General features: G+C 43.2%; 1 protein-coding gene across 1 annotated transcript; it reads left to right on the top strand.

The window, feature by feature from the left end:
• The first annotated feature begins 4514 nt into the window (after positions 1-4514).
• CUNH11orf52 (chromosome unknown C11orf52 homolog) lies at positions 4515-10436 on the top strand. Its single transcript, XM_041638634.1, has 4 exons — positions 4515-4669; positions 7883-7920; positions 8822-8892; positions 9457-10436. The coding sequence occupies exons 1-4, from the start codon at positions 4596-4598 to the stop codon at positions 9703-9705; spliced, it is 432 nt and encodes a 143-aa protein (XP_041494568.1). The 5' UTR covers positions 4515-4595; the 3' UTR covers positions 9706-10436.
• Positions 10437-20368: the final 9932 nt, after the last annotated feature.

Below are 20368 nucleotides of genomic sequence, written 5' to 3'. Positions count from 1 at the left end.
TTACCTCAGTAAATATTCATCAAGTAATATACAAGTCAAGCAATAAAGTGTGGGAGATAAGCATTGTAGAGATAAATAAGAACTGGGTATCTTTGATTAGCTACCCTTAGTAAACCTAACATCTGGGTGAGAAGAAATGCAAAAGGCCTAGCGTAAGTCTGTTTTTTTTTGTTGTTTTTTTGTTTTTTGTTTTTTTGAGACAGGCTTCTGTAGCTTTGAAGCCTGTCCTAGAACTAGCTCTTGTAGACCTGGCTGGTTTTGAACTTACAGAGATCTGCCTGCCTCTGCCTCCCAAGTGCTGGGATTAAAAGCGTGCACCACCACTGCCCGGCCCTAGTGTAAGTCTGAAGAGAACAATTTCTCTAACAAAAGAAGCACATACTTTATACCAGTGATCAGAAAACTACCACTTGCTGACCAGGTTTGCCGTGTGTGTGTTTTATCTATTTATCATATATATATATATATATATATATATATATATATATATATATATAATTATATATATTTGGTTTTTTGAGACAGGGTTTCTCTGTGTAACAGCCCTGGCTGTCCTGGAACTCACTCTGTAGACCAGGCTGGCCTCGAACTCACAGAGATCCACCTGCCTGTTCCTCCTGAGTGCTAGGATTAAAGTTGTGTGCCACCACCACTTGGCATATAATTTTAAAAGGTTATAAAAGAAAGACTATATACATGGCCTTTAAACTTAGAATATTTATTTACTCTCTAGCCTTTTGGAAAAAGATTTTTTGACTTGTTCTTGTATTATCAGCTATGAGATTAATAACATTTATCTTTATGCAAAAAGTTAAAAAAATGTGGTTGAGGAAAAGGAGGTATATTACCTCTTTAGTCCTATCACTGCGACACTAAAATAGCCACCTTTTATAACTACATATAAAAGCTTTAAATAAAAAAGGGAAGTTGGATGTAGTGGCACACACCTGTAATCCCAGCTCTGCAGAGATGGCAGTAGGAAGACTGGGAATCCAAGGTCAGTCCTCAGCTACACCATGAGTTGGAGGCCTGTCTAGACTTCATGAAACCCTGCCTGAAAATAATAATAAAATAAAGATTATCAAATTCTCAGACTTCAGCCTGAGCAGTTTCATAATTTATTTTATAGCTGAACTTTATTGGCTTACTCGTTTGAGGGAAGCAAGGCCTTACACTTATTAAGCCCACACTCTACCTACTCAGCCCTGAGCTTGTCTAAAAAAAAAAAAAAAAAAAAAAAAAAAAAAACTTTTTTAAAAAAATTTATTTATTTATTATAGAAAAAAAAGACTTTTTAAGAAGGAAACATTTAGCTGGGCAGTGGTGACTCACTTTTAATCCCAGCACGAAGGAGTCAGAGGCAGGCAGATCTCTGTGAGTTCAAGGCCAGCCTGGTCTACAAGAGCTAGTTCCAGGACAGGCTCTAAAACTACAGCGAAACCCTGTCTCAAAAAAAAAAAAAAAAAAAAAAAAAAGAAGGAAATATTTGAAAATCTCTAATTTAATAGAAACCTCCACTTCATCAAAATTCTTTTAAAGTAGTTGGGAGGTGGTGTTGCACTCTTTTAATCCAAGGACTTGGGAGGCAGAGACAGGTGGATCTCTGTGAGTTCGAGGCCAGCCTGGTCTAGAGAGCTAGTTCCAGGACAGCCAGGGCTACACGAGAAACTCTGTCTCAAGAAAACAAAACAAGACAGAAGCACAAAAGGGGAGCACTGGGTAAGGCAAGGAGACAGGTCTGTTCTTAACCAAGAGGAATCCTGTCTACCTGCATGCAGAGCAGACCTTCAGCACAACCACTGGTTTTCTAGGAACCAAGGGAAGAATTTAGGAAGATAGCTGTGGAGCTGAATCCAAACGTCAACCATTTTTCATGTAACTGTACCTACTAAACAGCCTGCTTTTAGAAGAAAACATATAGTGATTTCAATGCTGGGTAATTGTTTTAAAAACACTTTAGTATTGAAAGTTTTAATTTCATGATGCAATGATTACTATGAAAACAATGGGTGACTATTTGTCATGGAATTTCACAAAGCATCAGTTACATGATGCATGAAAGATTTTTTTTTTCCTTTCTAATAAACAATTGTATTTCTGGATCTCAAAAAAAAAAGAAAACAAAACAAAACCTTCTTTTAAAAGTTATTAATCAAGTTCTGTGACATTTTGAGCTTTAGAGACTTGGAATTTCACAAATAGCCTATTCATTTTTCTTTTTGGACATTTATATATACAAATATATACTTACAAACATACATTTATATGTGTGTTTATACAAGTATTTGCAAATATAAATACTTACATATATATCTACACAATATATATGTGTGTATACACATCTATGTGTGCAGATATGTATATGTAAGTATTTATATGTGTAATAATAAATATACATATATACATACACACACACACACACACACACACACACACACACATATATATATATATATTCCCTCCTGCCTCAGACTCCAGAATATCTAGAATATCTGCAACTATAGGCTGGCACAGAATCTTAAAAGGCTTGGGTCCTGGAACGCTAGCTAGGGATGTCAAGAGAATGAAGAACAGATGCACAAACACACATATAATGAGGCCGGGTTCAGGTTCTCTAGTACCCCAGCATGTTTATTAGATAAAGCACAGGGAAAGGTCAGCAAACTTTGGGGAGGAGGAGGTCGAAGTTGCTAGTCTTTTTACACACCGATCAATTGCTCATAAACATTCATACTCGAAAGGCTGAGCCCGTATCAAAATATACATTCACTCAGGACTTCGGCCACACAGGGCATCCTGCATGCTGGCAAAACCAGGGCTGACTCGTTTCTTTTAAAGCTCCTCCTGCCCCCAAACACACTGCAATTGTGCTTCGTCCTTCCACTCACATCTTGTAGCACTTTCTGTACCACCCCCCACACGCACACATACAACTTTCTTTTGTAACACACTGACGATAGAGCTTGAAAGTCAACTAAAATCATTCCAGACGCGGACTTTCCAGGTCAGATTTCAATAGAATACTCATTCGCCTGTGTTATCTCTCCACGCTTGTATTAATCTGCTTAAGGCATATCAGGTTTTAGACCCCAAGTGCTTTTTGTCTTCCCTGTGGAGGTTTCTGGCCCCCTGTAAATTACCTAAAGAGTTGGCTGGCAATGGAGCAGGTTATGAAGGGCTTTGAGAATTCTATACCATAAGTAACAGGAAATGACTCCTGGCTTTTGAGCCAGAGAGATGAAGCAGGTAACAGGATGAAAAGAATATAGTTAATAGTAAAATACAGAATGGCCTGCAGCATGTGCAAGGATTGGAACACGAGATACTAAAATAAAATGCTTTACCATCTGATCAGTGGCTGAGAACAAGAAGTAATAATAGTAAGAATAGCTAAGACTTACTGAGTGAGTTCCATGGGCCAGGCCCTGGACTAAAGCTTTATATAGACACATCTCATTCAAGACTCACGAATGGAGAAGGCGACCACTCTCATCCCCATTTTTCATCAGGTGGGGAGGATTTCAGAAACCAACATACTCTGTGGAGTGCAGGGCTGATTATGGACATCACAGGGCAACACTTAAGATGCCAAGAAAATGTTTAGGATTGGAATTATGGGTTCCAAAGATTTTCTTGGAGCCATGTTTTCCCCTTTTGTCATTGCCGTTGATTTGAGACAGGGTACCTCTATGAATTTCTGACTGTCCTGGACCTTGCTTGGTGGACTAGCTAACCTCAGACTCACAGAGATCCCCATTCCTCTGCCTCCGAATGCTGGGATTAAAGGCATGCACCACCATATCCAACCTGGAAATGTATTTTCTAAGGGAATTCGCTCAGCTGTGTCATAGATGCCGGTTAGTGAGTAACGGGTCCAGATCTGGGTCATTGGAGGCAGAAACTCCAGCCAGGTGTAGGTGGAGATTTTGTTGTCCTAAGCTGGGAAGAGGACAGTCAGTGCTCCATTCCAGCCACAGAACCATCTGCTTTATACCAGAAAGAGGATTAGGTAATGCATCCGGGGCGATTATGCTTCACTGTGCTGGAAATCTAGATGGTAAACGGCTAGGAGGTTTGCCCCGGCTAATTCTAATAGTGAGAACATGAGGGCATTCCATTTCCCCCCATTTCATGTTCCAAAAGCCTCTAGGATTCAAACCCATATTGTTGTGAACACAAGAAACTTGTACCAACTACCTTGACAGTAAAACTCAAACCTAAGTGTGGTAGGGCGGACATGAGGGGGGCCCTGTGCTCGGTTAAGGATATATTTCAAAGGCAGTGAGATGCAGGGAGAAACATTTCCTGTGGAGACTCGGAGCCCTTTTGTATCTCAGGTTTCTTTTTAAAACGAAGCTTGCAGCTCCAAGTTTATGGTTTCATCAAAAGAAGCGTCAAATCCCAAAGGTGAGATAACTCTCACCTAGAGTCCTTGTGTGTTTCTACCCTCCGGCTGGGAACAGTCACCTGGGAATGATTCCACCAGGTGGCTTCCAAGGGCCAACCTACTTGGTTGAAATCTGACACTGACAGCGACTCCCTGGGAGCTGCTGCGCTTCGCTCAACAGCGAACCAGGAAATGCGCAAACCTCTTTATGTCGGAACACCAGCTGGGCTTCCTGGGAGACACATCCGCCATGGGAAACAGGCTGTGCTGTGGGGGAAACTGGTGAGTAGGGTCGAGAGGTGGAGGGGACCGTCTCTGGTGGGTGGTGGATATGAAACCCTGAGAATCAGAGAGGGCCTGGAGAGACCGTGCCTTCCTCCACCCGCCACGTCCTGGATCGAACCCTAGAGCAGTACCTTAGCGGGGCTTAGAACACACAGCACTTTGTAGAGGGCAGAGTTAGCTGGACTGGTGAACCGGCCTTGATTCTCTCTCCTCTCCTTTCTTTTTCCTGCTCTACTTTTCTTCTTTTCCCAGATCATAATAATTGGAGCGTCTGACCGCTCTTTAGGTGCATTCACTTATAATCTCGCTGAACTGTCCAACACTTCTATGAGTGGTCTTACCGTTGCTCCCATCATAAACCAGTCAGGAAGCAGAGGCGCGGAGAAGTTAACTCATATGTCTGTCACATGACTAGAAACTTAGCAGGTAAAACAAGATTCCAAACCAGTCAGCTCGACTTCAGAACCCATACTTTCCTGGCTAGGTAATCACAGAGGCAAGCATGGATTGAGCAACAGGATTTGGACAAATGTTTGTTTGAAATGGCAGAAGTGGGAAGAAGAGTGTCCATGGGAAATATAGCTTTTATGCTGTTTGCTGTGTGGCCTTAGGCAGGCCTGTAAATTCTCTGAGCCCTCACATTTGTAAAATACACAGCCCCTATTGTCTGCAGCATGGGTTTGTTTGGAGAGCAAAAGCTAGTAAAAATGAAAAACAAAAATAACAACAAAAACACCTAATAATAGATTATTTGTGGTTTTATAACTTTCCCCTGGGTGTTCACCACTACTACAAACTCCCAAATATGGTTCGATTCTGTCAGCTGCCTTCTAGCTATATTATTCCATGTCTGGGGCAGAGTTCAAAGATACTTATCTACAAATGAGCATCACGTGTAGAGAGAAAAGTGAGGTACATTGGGAAGCATCTAAAATTTGAAGACAGAATACTGGACTCAAGTCCTGTGCCTGCTAGTTCATTTGTCTATTTGGTTATTAAACAAATATTTACTGAGCATGTGCTCTGTACCAGGAAGTAATAGATGCAGAATGTAGCAATAAAAAAAAAATGCCTAAGCATGGTGGTACATGCCTTTTGATCCCAGAGGTTGAGAGGCAGAGACAGATAGTTCTAGGGTAGCCATGACTACATGGTGAGATCCTGTATCAAAACAAACAAACAAAAAATAGGTCTCTGAGCCGGGCGGTGGTGGCGCACGCCTTCAATCCCAGCACTCGGGAGGCAGAGGCAGGCGGATCTCTGTGAGTTCGAGGCCAGCCTGGTCTACAAGAGCTAGTTCCAGGACAGGAACCAAAAGCTACGGAGAAACCCTGTCTCGAAAAATCAAAAAAAAAAATAGGTCTCTGTCTATATTTACTTTTTGTTTGACTTTTGAGGCAAGTTTTCTCTATGTAGACCTGGAACTCACTTTATAGACCAGGCTGGAATCGAACTCAAAGAGATCACCCTGCCTCTGCCTCCCTAGCACTGGGATTAAAGGCGGACACCACCGAACCTGGCCCTTATTTAATTTATTTTGTTTGTTTTGTTTTGTTTTTTGAGACATGGTTTCTCTGTGTAGCCTTGGCTGTCCTGGATCTTGCTCTATAGACCAGGCTGGCCTCGAACTTACAGAGATCTTCCTGTCTCTGCCTCTCAAGTGCTGGTATTAAAGGTGTGCACCACCACCGCCTGGCTTAGTTTGCCATTTTCTATATCTACCATTTATGTGGTGACTCACCAATATTGATGATTTAGGAAGTTTCCTATTTGGAAATAGTTTCTACCTATGCATGGTTATGTATTAAGATGTGAGAGTGATACATCAGACAGTATACACATTTATGTTTAAAGATCTTTATCCTTATCGCCACTTGCATTCTGAAAGGGTTGTTCCAAGTGTTATTCTTATGACCCCTGTGGAGGATGGCCCATTTAAGTTCTTTTAGTCTAAACTCATTCTGTCACCTGCAACCATCAGGTTGACTCTGGGTTCAACGCAACATCCAACTTAGGAACAGGTTCTGTGCACTGAAGTTGGGTGACTATGGTCATGTATTCTCTAATTAGCATTCTCTCTGTCCACTTAAGCAGAAACAAGTAGGAAAACAGGAGTGACAAGGGGCAAGGTGTTGTTCCTTACCTGACGACTTTAGCAAGGCGGTTGTAACACAAGGCAAGAGACGAAGTAGTGGAGGAAGAAGCTGAAAGACCAGAAGCTGGTTTTCTGCCAAACCACTTAGTGTGTAGAAAATCACTCCAAAAAAGAGTGTAGAAAACACGTATGGAAAAATCCTGGTTCCCCCACCCCACAGGGATTCAGTCAACATGATTTAGATATCTGCACGTCTCTCTCTTTCTCTCTCTCTCCCTTTCATTTCCAAGAGAAGGAAACTTCCTGAGGAGAGGCAAAATCAGACAGACAGGGCTCTGGTGAGATTTGGAAATATACTAGCAAGAAGAGGCACCCAGAGTAAGCCTGAAACTATTCACCCTGTTTCCTGAGACAAGTGCTGTTTCCCTGGACATCAGTCATTGACAGTCACGTAGACACGCAGGCTCCACGAGGACCCCGGGAGCGGGGTTGCTGAGTCACCTCCCAAATTCAGTGTTGCCAGTTCTGGAGATGGAGTGCTCCAAAGGGCATTAAAGGTTAAGCAAAGCATTTCTCACTTCTGTTAACTAAAAGCAAGGATGGGGCAGCAAGAAGGGTAGCCACTTACTGGAAGAGGGCTTTGCAGGACGAGATAGCCCTGGTTGTCATAGTTCCTAGGACTCCCTGAACTCCCAGGTTGCCAAAGACTGCACTCCACCCCCATCCCCAAAAAATAGCACTGAAGATTCAGTTTCTGGATCCAGGAATATATTCCATAATTTGGCATCTTTCCCTTAGCCTCTACTGGGACTAGCTTGATGGACAATCCCAGAATAGCCTTCAATCCAGCAACATCCTTGGCAATAGTGCCTGGTTGCCTAAACCTGTATTTTGGGTTTGGTTATGCCAGTTTTACCACTCTACTTTCCAGAATCATCCATCTGGGAGAGGTTTTGTAGCCTTTACAAGTACTTTAGGCTGACCCTGGCACAGAGCGAATCTGTGGGATGGTGGGAGAATGTCATCCAAGACTGTGAAGGAGAGACCACAGATCAACTGGAATGGGGCAAAACATACAGAACTCTTGACCATGGGTGATCTGCTTTTCTACACAGGAGCTGCCCATCAACTTTCCAGAAGAAAAATAAAACAGGTAATAGGGGAGAGGGTATTGAGGCCAAGGGAAATCAGAGAAGGCAGTAAGGCCAACATCCTTGGAGAAGGCAAAGAAAAGAGACATGACTTTGGATAAGACAAAGGAAGGTGATATAACAAAAAGAATCTTTAGTTTATTAGGTCCAAGGCTAGCTCCGAACCTGTGGACTTTGCCTTTCACATCACTTCAGAGTGGCAGAGTTAGTTCCTCATGCTTTCATTTGTCCACAAAATACAATCGAGCTCTTGTATTGTAGGTGAGCCATTCTGTGGGTTCCCAATGAGGAAGAGACGTCCAGGGGAAGGTTCCAAGGTCTCAGCTCTGGAAGAGCTGAAAGTCAACTGTGAGAGGCAGATTCATGTAAATACATAATTATAATATTATCCATTCATGCTATAACAGAATACAGAGAAAGCACTGATGCCATGGGAATAATGTCAAGTTCACAAGTCAGTAGAAGAGGGTGCCAGCAGAGGCAGAGGAGTTAGCTCTTGCAAATTTGGGGAGGGGGGGAGAAATAAATGGTTTGATTGAAAGTGGCCCACTGGTGTGGCTGAGCACGTACTACATTTTTGTAGTAGCCTGTTCCCAGGTCCACTGTAGATTTCCCAAGGCAGAGGAAATAGCTTACTCATCCTTATCTCCCCAGAGCCTAGCACAGTGTGAGTTCTGGCTGTTGAGCAAGGAGGATGGAAGACAGTCAGGGAGAGAATGGGCCAGGTCATCTATCCGGGAAAGTCTGGGTGTGGGTTAATAGAAGTGAAAGAAGGAGGAAGGTAGACAGGGAGATTTGCTAGAAGCCCACTTCAATAGTTTATCTAATAGACATTTGAAGAGGGCAGTCTCAGTAGAGACAGGGAAGAGAGAATGAGTTTAAGTTGGCTTTCTTCCCCCACAGGGAGCCAAGCAAGACCCACATTGAGCATACTGAAGCAGCAACAGCAGCAGCTGTGTCAGAACAGCACAAAGGTAATGACAGGCCTCTGTCTCCTCTCAGGCCACACCCACTCAGATGTGGGATCCCAGGGCTCAGTTTTTTCACCCTCAGACAGAGTCCTTGCAACCATCCGTAGAAATTGCTGTGTCAGTCTGGGAAGATGGTTCAGCAGGTAAACCACTTACGTGCAAGCCTGCCTATCTGAGTTCGGATCTCCAGAACCCACATAAAAGCCACAGGCAGCTGCAGAAGTTTCTATGATCCCAGCGTTTCTCTCTTGGGAGATGGGAAACAGAGACAAGGGAATCACTAGACATTCTCCAGACAGCTAGCCTGGCATATGCAGCACTGAGCAAGAAAGACCCTGTCTCAAACAAGATGGAATGCAGGGACCCTCTCCCGAGGTTGTCTTCTGTCTTCTACACGTGCGTGTGTGCACACACACACATACATACACATGTATGGTGTGGGGAATTCATACTGTGTTACCTGGCCTCCCAAAGGACCAAAGTAAAGGGACCTCTCACCCACTTTGCATGGGAAGTGAGGGGCAAACCAAGGCAAGAACCTCTCTTAATTCTATTGACTTCCCCCAGGACTGTGGAACAACAGGACCAATGTACGAGCAAGTGTTACACGGGCCTGTATCTCAAAAGAAAAGTTCAGACTCCGCATCGGAGGAGAGCCACTTGCATTATGCGGACATTCATGTGCTCAGCCAGACGCAGCCCTACCCTAGCAAGCAGGTGAAACACCGGCAAGTAGACACCGCTACAGAGTACGCCACTCTCCGCTTCCCTCAGGCCACACCTCAGTACGACAGCAACCATGGAACCCTGGTGTGAGCCCTTGGAACACAGTTCTGTGGGGGACAGTCTACTGCTTTTCGAGAACAGGGGTGTTGGCAGTTTTTCAATCTCAAAGGACTCCAGAACATCGGTGAATCTTTTGGTTTGCCACTGTTATTGTGGAGTTGTGGTAAGGCTAGGCAGGATGAGTGCCAAAAAAAAAAAAAAAAAAAAAAAAAAAAAAAAAAAAAAAAACCTATGTAAGTGTGTAAAACAGTCGTCCTTTGACCACTAACATTATTTGAACTCTCAAATTCAACAAGAACCCTGTATGCACTTTGGCTGTTTCTGGTAGGAATTATTTAACGATATTTGGGTTTTTTATTCATTCGCTGCGCAGCTGAGGATGGCCTTGAAATCCTGATCAATTCCACTCTCTCACCCACTGTGCTGGGACTACAGACACGTGACCACTATGCTCAGCTATTCACATCCCCTTTACACACCTTTACTCCAAAATCGCAGAGGAAGCGCTCTCAGGGAGCTCTCTGAGCCTTTGCACACAGCCCCGGGGACTGCTGAGGACAATTAACCTTGTAGCTGATCAAGGGCTCCAGACCTTAGCACAGAGATGGGAACCGGGACTGATTCTAAAGTCTTCTCCAACCACGGTCCACAAGGACTTCAAATTGCGCACACTAACAGCCAGGAGGAGACAGCCTGGAGAAACTTTACTTGCAGGACTGTTAGCGCTCGTCTAAGGAACCGTTAGGATCAATAAATAAATAGTATGAAGAACGGGCTGAGTGATTGTTCCTGGGGCCGGGTTTTGCAACGTGTCCCAGCCCACATTGTGGAAGGGTCCAGCCAATAGAGATGCCCGCACACTCTCTAGTCAGCAGTTGGGATTCGGCTCGGCGAACAGAGGGCAAGCTCCCATTGGCTGAAAGCGGGAAGTGGGTGGGACCATATGAGCGGGGGTGGGAACATGTAGACATAAGGCCTAGCGAGGAGGCCGGCACGGGGTGTAGTCTGGACGCTAGAAGGCGGGGCCAGAATGGTGGGGGCGGGTTCTTGGTCTACTGGAGGCGGGGCCTGCAAAACAGTAGGCCGACCAAGGCTTGCACTGGCTGGCTCTTGTCCCAGGCAAGCAGGCCCGACCTATGCAAACCTTCGTGTCTCCATGGCAGCAGAAACGCGCAGCTCAGAAGACTTGTCCGCCAGCCTGGAAGATGCTAAGCCAAACGGGCCGATAATTTAAGAGGTAGGTGTCGAAAAATGCTGGGTAGCCGAGATATATTATCACCTGTTGAGCATCCAGATGGGAAGTAGGGACACATAGAGAGGGGGCGAGGTGTGGGGGTGGGGTGGGGGAAGGGGCAGAAGTTTTGGGGTCTGAGCTCTCTCTGAACCCCGTAGAGTCTTAGTGTACAGTTCTGCTTCAGACTTTAGTAGAGCCTGCAGATGAGCTGTAATTCACTTCCCTTTCTTAACCCATCGTACCTCTCTCCCAAAATGTACCTGTTGATTCGTTAAGAGGATGATTCCCTGAAGTTGAGTACTGACAAGGGAATTACAGCGCTCACACACGCACACACGCGCGCGCATTAGTGTCGATAGTATCGGTTTTGTAGAGAGTTTATGCGAATTTACAACGGTTGTAGAATTACATACAATTCAGCTGTCTCGTCATCATCATTATCACCACCACCGACCCAGAAATTGTCAGGCTTGTTCACTGACACAGACCCAGTTTGAAAGTGGGTTCCAAAGACGTGGGCTGGAAGACTGCTTTCTCTGCGAACTGGTGGAGTAACTCCCTCGCTTATTTTCTATGTGTTTTGTAGGAGTAAACAAAATAACCATTTCTAAGGGTTCTTAACAACAAGGATCAAATAAAATGCTGTAGGTAACATTATGTAAACATAAAATTCTGTAGACAAATTCTGCCTTAGAATTATAAACGCTTGGCTGGAGAGATGCATCAGAGGTTAAGAGAACTGGCTGCCCTTCCAGAGGTCTTGAGTTCAATCCTAACAACCACTTGGTGGCTCACAGTCATTTATAGTGGGATCCGATGCCCTCTCCTGGCATAAAGTCGTACATGCAGATAGGGCACTCCCATAAAATAAATGAATAAATTAAAAAGAAAAGAGTTATAAATGTTAAACCAGGTGTGGCATGTTCACCTGTGACCTCACCACTTGAAGAGTGGAGACAGGAGGAACAGGAGTTCCAAGTCATTCTCTATTTCTTTTTTTTTTCTTTTTTTGGTTTTTTCGAGACAAGGTTTCTCTGTGGTTTTGGAGCCTGTCCTGGAACTAGCTCTTGTAGACCAGGCTGGTCTCGAACTCACAGAGATCCGCCTGCCTCTGCCTCCCCAGTGCTGGGATTACAGGCGTGCGCCACCACCGCCTGGCTCATTCTCTATTTCTATATTCTCTGTTCTATATTTCTATTTCTATATTTATATAATTTCTATTACAAAGAAAATTGGAGGCCAGCCTGGGTTATATGGATCCCTTTCTCAACCTTCCACCTCAATGTATAAGCTGTCTGTGGAGGTCAAAAGTTCTGAGTATAAAGAATAAGTTTCTGAAGAATGAAATGTGTGTCTGCAGCAGATCATCTGGTGTTTCTTCTGCTATCTGAATACATCCTATGGATTGTTTTTTTTTTTTTTTGAAAAGTGTAGGAAAGATGAGGGGGCAAGAAAGCATCCTTCTTATTTCTGTGAAAACCTAGATTAAAATTGCTTTAAAATGTCACTGAAGAACTAGAGAGATGGCTCGGCTGTCAAGAGTGGTTACTGCTCTTCCAGGGAACCTGCGTTTGGTTCCCAACAGCCAAGCTCACAACCTCCAGTAATTCCAGCTCCAGGGGACCCAGCCTCACTTCTGGCCTCTGCAGTCTCCATCTCCATCCCCTCCTACACACAACACATAAGAGAAAATCCAGCTGAGAAGACCCTGTTGTGGTTAAATAACTTAGCTGCTCCTCGACCTCCTAAGTCTTATACCAAGATGAGTTAAGTTGGGACCTGACTCCTCCTAGGTTAATTTAGCTTTTGAAGTTTTTCCTTCTCCTATGTATTTTCATTTATCATTTTTTTTTCTATTTTAAGGTGGCCCTGAATCAGCTCTTCTAGGGACACTGAAGATGGGGACTCAGGTGGTTATGAGAGTCTGTAACTCCGCGATGCCTGGCGCGCCCTCTGTAAGTTCTGGGGTATCGTCAGGAGTGTGATGACCTTACAGAAGTGTCAGTGATGCTCCACAGGGTGTAGAGCTGAGAATAAGATATTCACCTTTCTTTTTTACTTCTCCTTCTTGTAGGAATTCTAACTCACTTTAGCATTAATTCATTACTTTTTTCCTGAAATTAATAAATCCAGGTAAAGGTTGAGAAACTCTAGCTGCTAGTCAGTATATATGCATTGTTTAAAGTTTGTTCAAATCTGTTTTTACACAGCATTTGAGAAACATTTCAGAGTATGATTAAAATTTAAAACTAACCCAGAAGTCTCCCACCCAAAAGCAAACTGTGACTATTCTAGGCTATATTCTTCTGGTGGTTTTTTTTTTTTTTTTTTTTTTTTGGTTTTTTCGAGACAAGGTTTCTCTGTGGTTTTGGAGCCTGTCCTGGAACTAGCTCTGTAGACCAGGCTGGTCTCGAACTCACAGAGATCCGCCTGCCTCTGCCTCCCGAGTGCTGGGATTACAGGCGTGCGCCACCACTGCCCGGCATCTTCTGGTGTTTTTATCTATGCAAATATTTTCCTTGAGATCGTATTATATACAAACTTCGATGTTGTTGACTTTGCTACATGTATATTTGTCTTTCATTTTTATTATTTCACTATTTTACTTTATGTGTGTGAGTGTTTTGCTTCCACGTATGTCTAAAACACCACAAGCTTAGTGTTGACAGAGGCCAGAGGAGGGTGTTCAATCCCCTGGAACTGGAGTTACAGTTGAGAGCTGGCATGTGGGTGGTGGGGATCAACCCTGGCCCTCTGGAAGAGCAACCAGTGCTTTAACAGCTGAGCCATCTTTCCAATTCCTGCTAGATTGACTTCTTGAGACAGAGTTTTGCTATGTATCCGGGTGTGGCATTAAAATCACTGTGTGAAAATTAAATTAAAATCACAGGCTGGCCTCAAACATGAGGCACTCCTCCTGCCTTAGCCTTTGGAGCTCTGAAATCACAAGTATGCACTACAATGCCTAGACGGGCTATAATCATCTTGACCATTTATCAGTCTCTTGTTGTTGGACTTCTAAATATCTCCACCACTCACATTGAAAATAACCAACTTGATGGCCAGAGAGGTGGCTCCTCAGTTAAGAGCCCTGACTCCTTTTGCAGAGGACTTGGATTTGAATCCCAGCACCCACATGGGAGCCCACAGATGCCTGTGACTCCAGTTCCAGGGGATCTGATGCCCTCTTCTGACTTCTGTGGGGACCATGAACACATGTGAATAGACACCTGCAGGAAAAATTTACATATTAAAAAACAAGCAACTTAAGAATACTTGAAAAGATAGGAACTTTTTTTTCCCCCACGAATTGGTATTTTATTGTCATCCCTTTATTATGTATACAGTTTACATATTAAATAACATTCTAGTAGAATGATTTGAGATATATATATATATATATATATATATATATATATATATATTTGGTTTTTTTGAGACAAGGTTTCACTGTAGTTTTGGTGCCTGTCCTGGAACTAGCTCTTCTAGACCAGGCTGGCCTCGAACTCACAGAGATTCACCTGCCCCTGCCTCCCGAGTGCTGGGATTAAAAGCGTGCGCCATCACTTCCCGGCCTGATTTGATATATTTTAATCAAAGACTTTGTTTTTAATTTTTGACGTAAATGTGTATGGTTGTGCATGTGAGGGGTGTTGGAAACTGAAGGGAATTCTGATGGCTTGCAATGGCAGCACTCTTAACCTTTGAGCCACCTCTCCAGCCCAAATAAGTTTTCTTTTTTTGTGTTTTTTGGGGGGGTGTTTTTTGTTTTTTTCTGTTTTGGGTTTTGTTTTTTGAGACAGGGTTTCTCTGTGTAGCCCTGGCTGTCCTGGAACTAGCTCTGTAGACCAGGCTGGCCTCAAACTCACAGAGATCTGCCTGCCTCTACCTTCCACATACTGGGATTAAAGGCATGCACCACCACCACCCAGCCAAAATACAGTTTTAAACAGAAGAAAAAAAAGGAAGCATTTTTAGGGTACAGAACCCTTCCCTACAGAAATAATTTTTTTGTTTTTTATTCTATTATTATGATGATGAATATTTTTGTTTTGTTTTTGAGACAGTGTTTCTCTGTAGCTTTGGAGCCTGTCCTGGAACTTTCTCTGTAGACCAGGCTGGCCTCGAACTCACAGAGTGAGCCTGTCTCTGCCTCCCGAGTGCTGGGATTGAAGGCGTATGACACCACTGCCTGGCTCAGAAAAAAATATTTAAACATCAGCTCAAGAATGTGTTCAAACTGGGCGATGGTGGCGCATGCCTTTAATCCCAGCACTCGGGAGGCAGAGGCAGGCGGATCTCTGTGAGTTCGAGGCCAGCCTGGTCTAGAAGAGCTAGTTCCAGGACAGGAACCAAAAAGCTACGGAGAAACCCTGTCTCGAAAATCAAAAAAAAAAAAAAAATGTGTTCAGTGACTAGTCATGTCTAGTTCCTATCTCACTAATGGCCAATGGAGTTGGAAGGAGAAGCCCAGCTTTCACAACCACGCTCTTGGAGGAAGAACACATGTTGGATTACTTTGCAATGCAAAATTTTTTTTCCTGTTGCTTCAATACAAAGCAAGTTGGTTCCATATAACCAGATATGAGCATTTTATAGAGTAAGTAACCTATAAAGGAAGAATTGTGATTTCAGATTTTGCGTACATCCTTCAGAGGGCAGCTGAATGTCAGAAATCTGGATCCTGAGATGTGAGGACCCTGGGTCCTAATAAAAGATCGGTTTTTGCTAGTGTAATTAATAATGGTGAGGCCTCTGGTGATTGGCAGTGCAGAAGGTGCACTTAAGGTATTTTCCTAATAGAGACCCAAGGGTCACTTCCCAAACATCCACCAGATGTCGCTGTCTTGGTCTGATTTCCAACCATGGGATATTTATTTGGCTGACGACTTGTGATTTAAAAAAAAAAAAATGTGTAGCATGCATTTGCATATCTGCTTTGGCATGGTTATATTAAGCACTGCTGTCTGGTGGTTACTTTGGCAACCTTCCACCGTAGTCTTTCACTACTGTGTCTTGTTCCTTTTGCCCATTCCTGGCTATCACATACACGCTATGCACTCTGTCCCCTCATTTAGACTCGGTTTTCCTACTCTTTCCTCCATCCTTGTTTCTTGTCTTGGTATTATGATGTGAATATATAAGTGGATCCTCTAGTTCTTCAGGTTTTTAAAAGAGCAGGGCCCGGCACATAAAAACATAATAGGGACCCAACATAGATTTTAACGAGAGAATACATGTGTAAAGGAAAAGAAAATACAAAAGGATACCACAAGTTACTTTTGGCTTGCAAATGCCATAAGAGACAAAGAAAGATCCATAGCCTTACAAAGTAACTGTAAGGACTAAGTGATGAAGTACCCAAGTATTAGAACTTTGGATTTATTTATCTGTTTCCTGCTTGTTTGTTTCTCCAGTGCTTGGGATTGAATTTAGGTTCTCACACACACCAAGCAAACACTTTACCACTCAGCTACATCTGCAGGCCTTGTAAAACATTGTTTATTTTGAAGCATGGCCTTATTAAATTGCCAGACTAACTTTGAACTCTGTCTGGAGCCCACCTAGACCCTGAATGTGTGAACCTCCTCCTTCAGCTTCCCAGAGTTCTGGGATTATAGGTCAGTGTTATTAGACTTTGATTAGACCTTTAGATTTTGTTTTTTATTTTATTTTGAGGCATAATGTTATAGCCGAGGCTGGCCTTGAACTCACCCATCTACCCAAAGATCACCTTGAACTCTGGATCCTCCTGCAGCCACCCCCCAGTGCTGGAATTACAGGCATATGCCACCATTTTTGTTTGGATCTTTGCATCTTTTTTAGGTTTATTTTACGTATATCATCATTTTATCATCTGCACACACACACACACACACACACACACACACACACACACACCCCATAAAAGTGTTCTGTGTCCACAAACATCAGAAAGGATGTCAGATCCCTGGAGCTGGAGTTATGGAGGGTCTGTGAGTCACCATGTGGGTTCTGGGAATCAAATCCAGGCCTTCTGCAAGATTATTAAGTGCTTTAAAACCATTGAGTCCCAGTGAGCTTTTCATTCTTAAAAGAAAAGGGTTAGTGAATTCAGGCAGTTTTGTATTTAGCATCTACAATGTGCCAGGCAATAAATGTTCCTAGTTCAGGGATAAACCAGTAACAAAACATACAAAATTCTACCATGAGCTTACCTTATGAACAGGGAAAAGCTGAGGATAAATGAACAATAGGTGAGATGTGGTGTTCCATGCCTATAGCTGCAGCACCTGGGAGGCTTAGGCAGGAAGATAGCCAGTTTGGGGTTATCCTTCAAGGTGGAAAAAAAAGGGAGGGTGGAGTGGGGAGATAACTCAGAAAAGTCTCTCCTCTGCAAGCACAAGGGACTAAATTTGAACCCAAAAACCCTTGTGAAGAAGTCAATGTAGTAGTGCCCACTTAGAATCATGCTCTGAGGAGGCAGAGACTCCTGGAGCTGGCTGGTCAGCCAGGCTAGCCTAATTTGTGAGCCCCAAGTTTCAGTGAAAGATCTCTCCAAAAACAAGGTGGGCCAGATGGTGGTGGCGCAAGCCTTTAATCCCAGCTCTTGAGAGGCAGAGGCAGGTGGGTGGGTCTCTGTAAGTTGGAGAGCAGCCTAGTCTACAAAACAAGTTCTAGAAAACCAAAACCAAACCAAACCAAGCCAGAACAACAACAACAACAAAAAAACCCAAGGTGGATGTTACCTGACCTCTGTCCTCTAATTGCATCTATCTATCTATCTATCTATCTATCTATCCCTACATACATACATATGTACCCACCAACTCCCCACACAGAAAAGATCAAATAAACACAGACTATCCAAGGTGATGATGAAGGAAAAATAAAAATCAATCAGGCAGAGAGACATATAGGAGTGTGGGTATGAGGGAGTATTGTTATTTAAAATAGGGTAGTAAGAGAAGGACCAAGGTCTTCATGAACATTTGGGCAGGAATGAGCCATGGGTCTCTGGAGGTGAGTAAAACAGATTAAAATCAAGAGTGGTGAGAAGACGCACAGAGCGCAGTGGTAGAGCGCTCACTTAGCATGCATAGAGCCCCTGCTAATTCTCCACATTTAAAAGAATAAAAGGAAGGGAAAAAAACCCAGAAACAAAAGTGTGGTCAGAGAAGTTTGTGGAGAAAGTAAAGCCCAAAGGAGGCATGCTGGGGAGTAGGGTGTGGGACGCTCAAGCAGAGTCAGTGTGAAAGCTCCGAAGTGAACAGGAGCCAGAGAAATCTCGGCCCCTTCTAACCTGAATAGAGGTGATCCCAGGGGAGGCCTTCAGAGCCGGGCACAAAGAATTTCTATGTGCTGTGCTATGAAAGTAGCATAAAGACAATGGGCACTGGGGGAGCAAGATTCTGAATCTATTGTCTGAGAATGATTAAGACGAATATAGACGGGCAAATGGAAGACTCTAGAGACGAAAGAGCAGTTTAGGCATGTGGTATACAGTGAGAGAGTACTTACCCAGCATGCATGAGGCCCTAGGTTCAACCCCCAGCACTGTAATGCATACATACATACTATGTGCATGCATACATACATGCATACATACACGCACAGTTAGAAGCCAGGACATGTCGGTCAACTTGTTGAGCACAAGTCTGTGTGTATCTGTGCTGCTGTCTCTAGATGTAAATGCAGACGTTGTAAACACGTGGCCCTTAAAAAACTCAACTGATAAGAGAAAACAGAAGGAAGATTAAGAACTTATTTCAGGGCTGGAGAGATGGCTCAGAGGTTAAGAACACTGACAGTTCTTTCAGAGGTCCTGAGTTCAATTCCCAGCAACCACATGGTGGCTCACAACCATCTATAATGAGATCTGGTGCCTTCTTGTGGCCTATAAACATACATGCAGACAGACACTGAGTACATAATAAATAAATCTTAAAAAAAAGAAATTATTTCAGAGAGTCATTGATTATGTCATTGATAGTTTTAATTACTGGTTTATTTAAATTGCCTCTCTGCATCTTTTCATCGTGAATGACAGTCTGTAGTGGATGTGTTAGGTTTTTCATAGGTGCGAACCTCACACATTTTGGTTTTACACAGAGAGGAGTCACAGGCAGTGTTTTCACCAGATGACAGCTTTGTTTAAGGCTTAGAGCCTTAATTATGCAAACATGTTATTATATTTATTAATAGATGGTTTGAATGCATTTGCATGAATGCATGTTTCTTTCACTGGTTCATTCATCCATCTAAGAACATTGGGTTAGTAGTGCCTTCCTGTGGCAAGTGTCATATGAAAGTTCTGAGCTGTGGCTCCGTGCCAGAGTGCTTGCCTGGCATGAGTAGCCATAGACTCAGTTCCTAGTGCTCATAATTTATGAAGCTTCGGGACCCAGGCTTTGGCTTCCCCACTCAACAGTTAGGTCAGGAGCAAAATATGTATCCTCCAGTCTCTCTTCATGTGTAAATGGCAAACCGTCCATTGTAATTGTGAGCGTCAAATGAATACATGTTGATGCTTCCTATAGGACTTGGAACATGGTAAAATTAAATCAGTTTTGCTGTTCCAGTAGATATTTGAGTGACTTTCAGTTTGTAGAGGAAGTACCTGCCATTGTTGCTAGGACAGTGCAGGACTGAGGAGGTCAAACAGAAGCGGGAACCTGTGGAGAGCAGTGTGCTGCAGCCCTTGCTTTCTCCCAGGCCTGCAGCAGTGGGAGGGGTTGCAGCTCCTAGTGCTTGGCTGTTTTCCCATATATAGGCATTACATTGTATTGATTATTGCCCCAGTCATTCCCCCTAACCCGCTTCCATCTGACCCACTTAGTGTCCCAACTCTTCTATTGATATCACAACAGCATGGGGTAGGAAAGCTGCAATAGAATATATTCATGTTCCTTAGAGCTAAACACAGTTCTTTACCAGACATGATAAGCATATCTTCTGAGCAATTTTAAATCGTATGGCCCAACAGGAATTTTGTGCTTTTACTAATCATGAGAGACATGCTGTATTTGATGTAATCTTGTTTGAGGAGACATCTCGGTACTCTGTAGAACAGTGAACAAAATATTTTGAAATTATTTCATCTATATTTAAATGAATTAAAATTAAATAGCATCAAAATTCTAGCTGCCTAATTGCCTTAGCTATATTTCAAGCATTCAATAGCCACATATAGCTAGTAGCTGCTATTTTGGACAACATATAGAATACAGAATATTTCCATCTTAGAAAGTTCTAATAGACACTATTTCTCTAGGTTTTTTGGGAATTGTAAAATTTTTGCCATATGCCGTAAAATAAGTCACCATGATTTTATCTTAATTTCTCCAGCATGCCATCAACGGCTATTGGACAAGGCACAGGCCCAGACCTCAAAGGCCTTTGTTTAGATCTCAGTCCCTTTGTTGATTTATTGAGAGGCTGTCTCCTGGTGTGGGTTTTTTCTTATATGAAATAAATACT

This window comes from Microtus oregoni, unplaced genomic scaffold, assembly GCF_018167655.1.
Source record: "Microtus oregoni isolate MIOR12 unplaced genomic scaffold, Mior012 000055F_ref0000237, whole genome shotgun sequence".
In the NCBI taxonomy this organism is placed as follows: domain Eukaryota; kingdom Metazoa; phylum Chordata; class Mammalia; order Rodentia; family Cricetidae; genus Microtus; species Microtus oregoni.
Note: the sequence above shows the minus strand (reverse complement) of the source record. Positions and strands in the feature narration are given on the sequence as shown.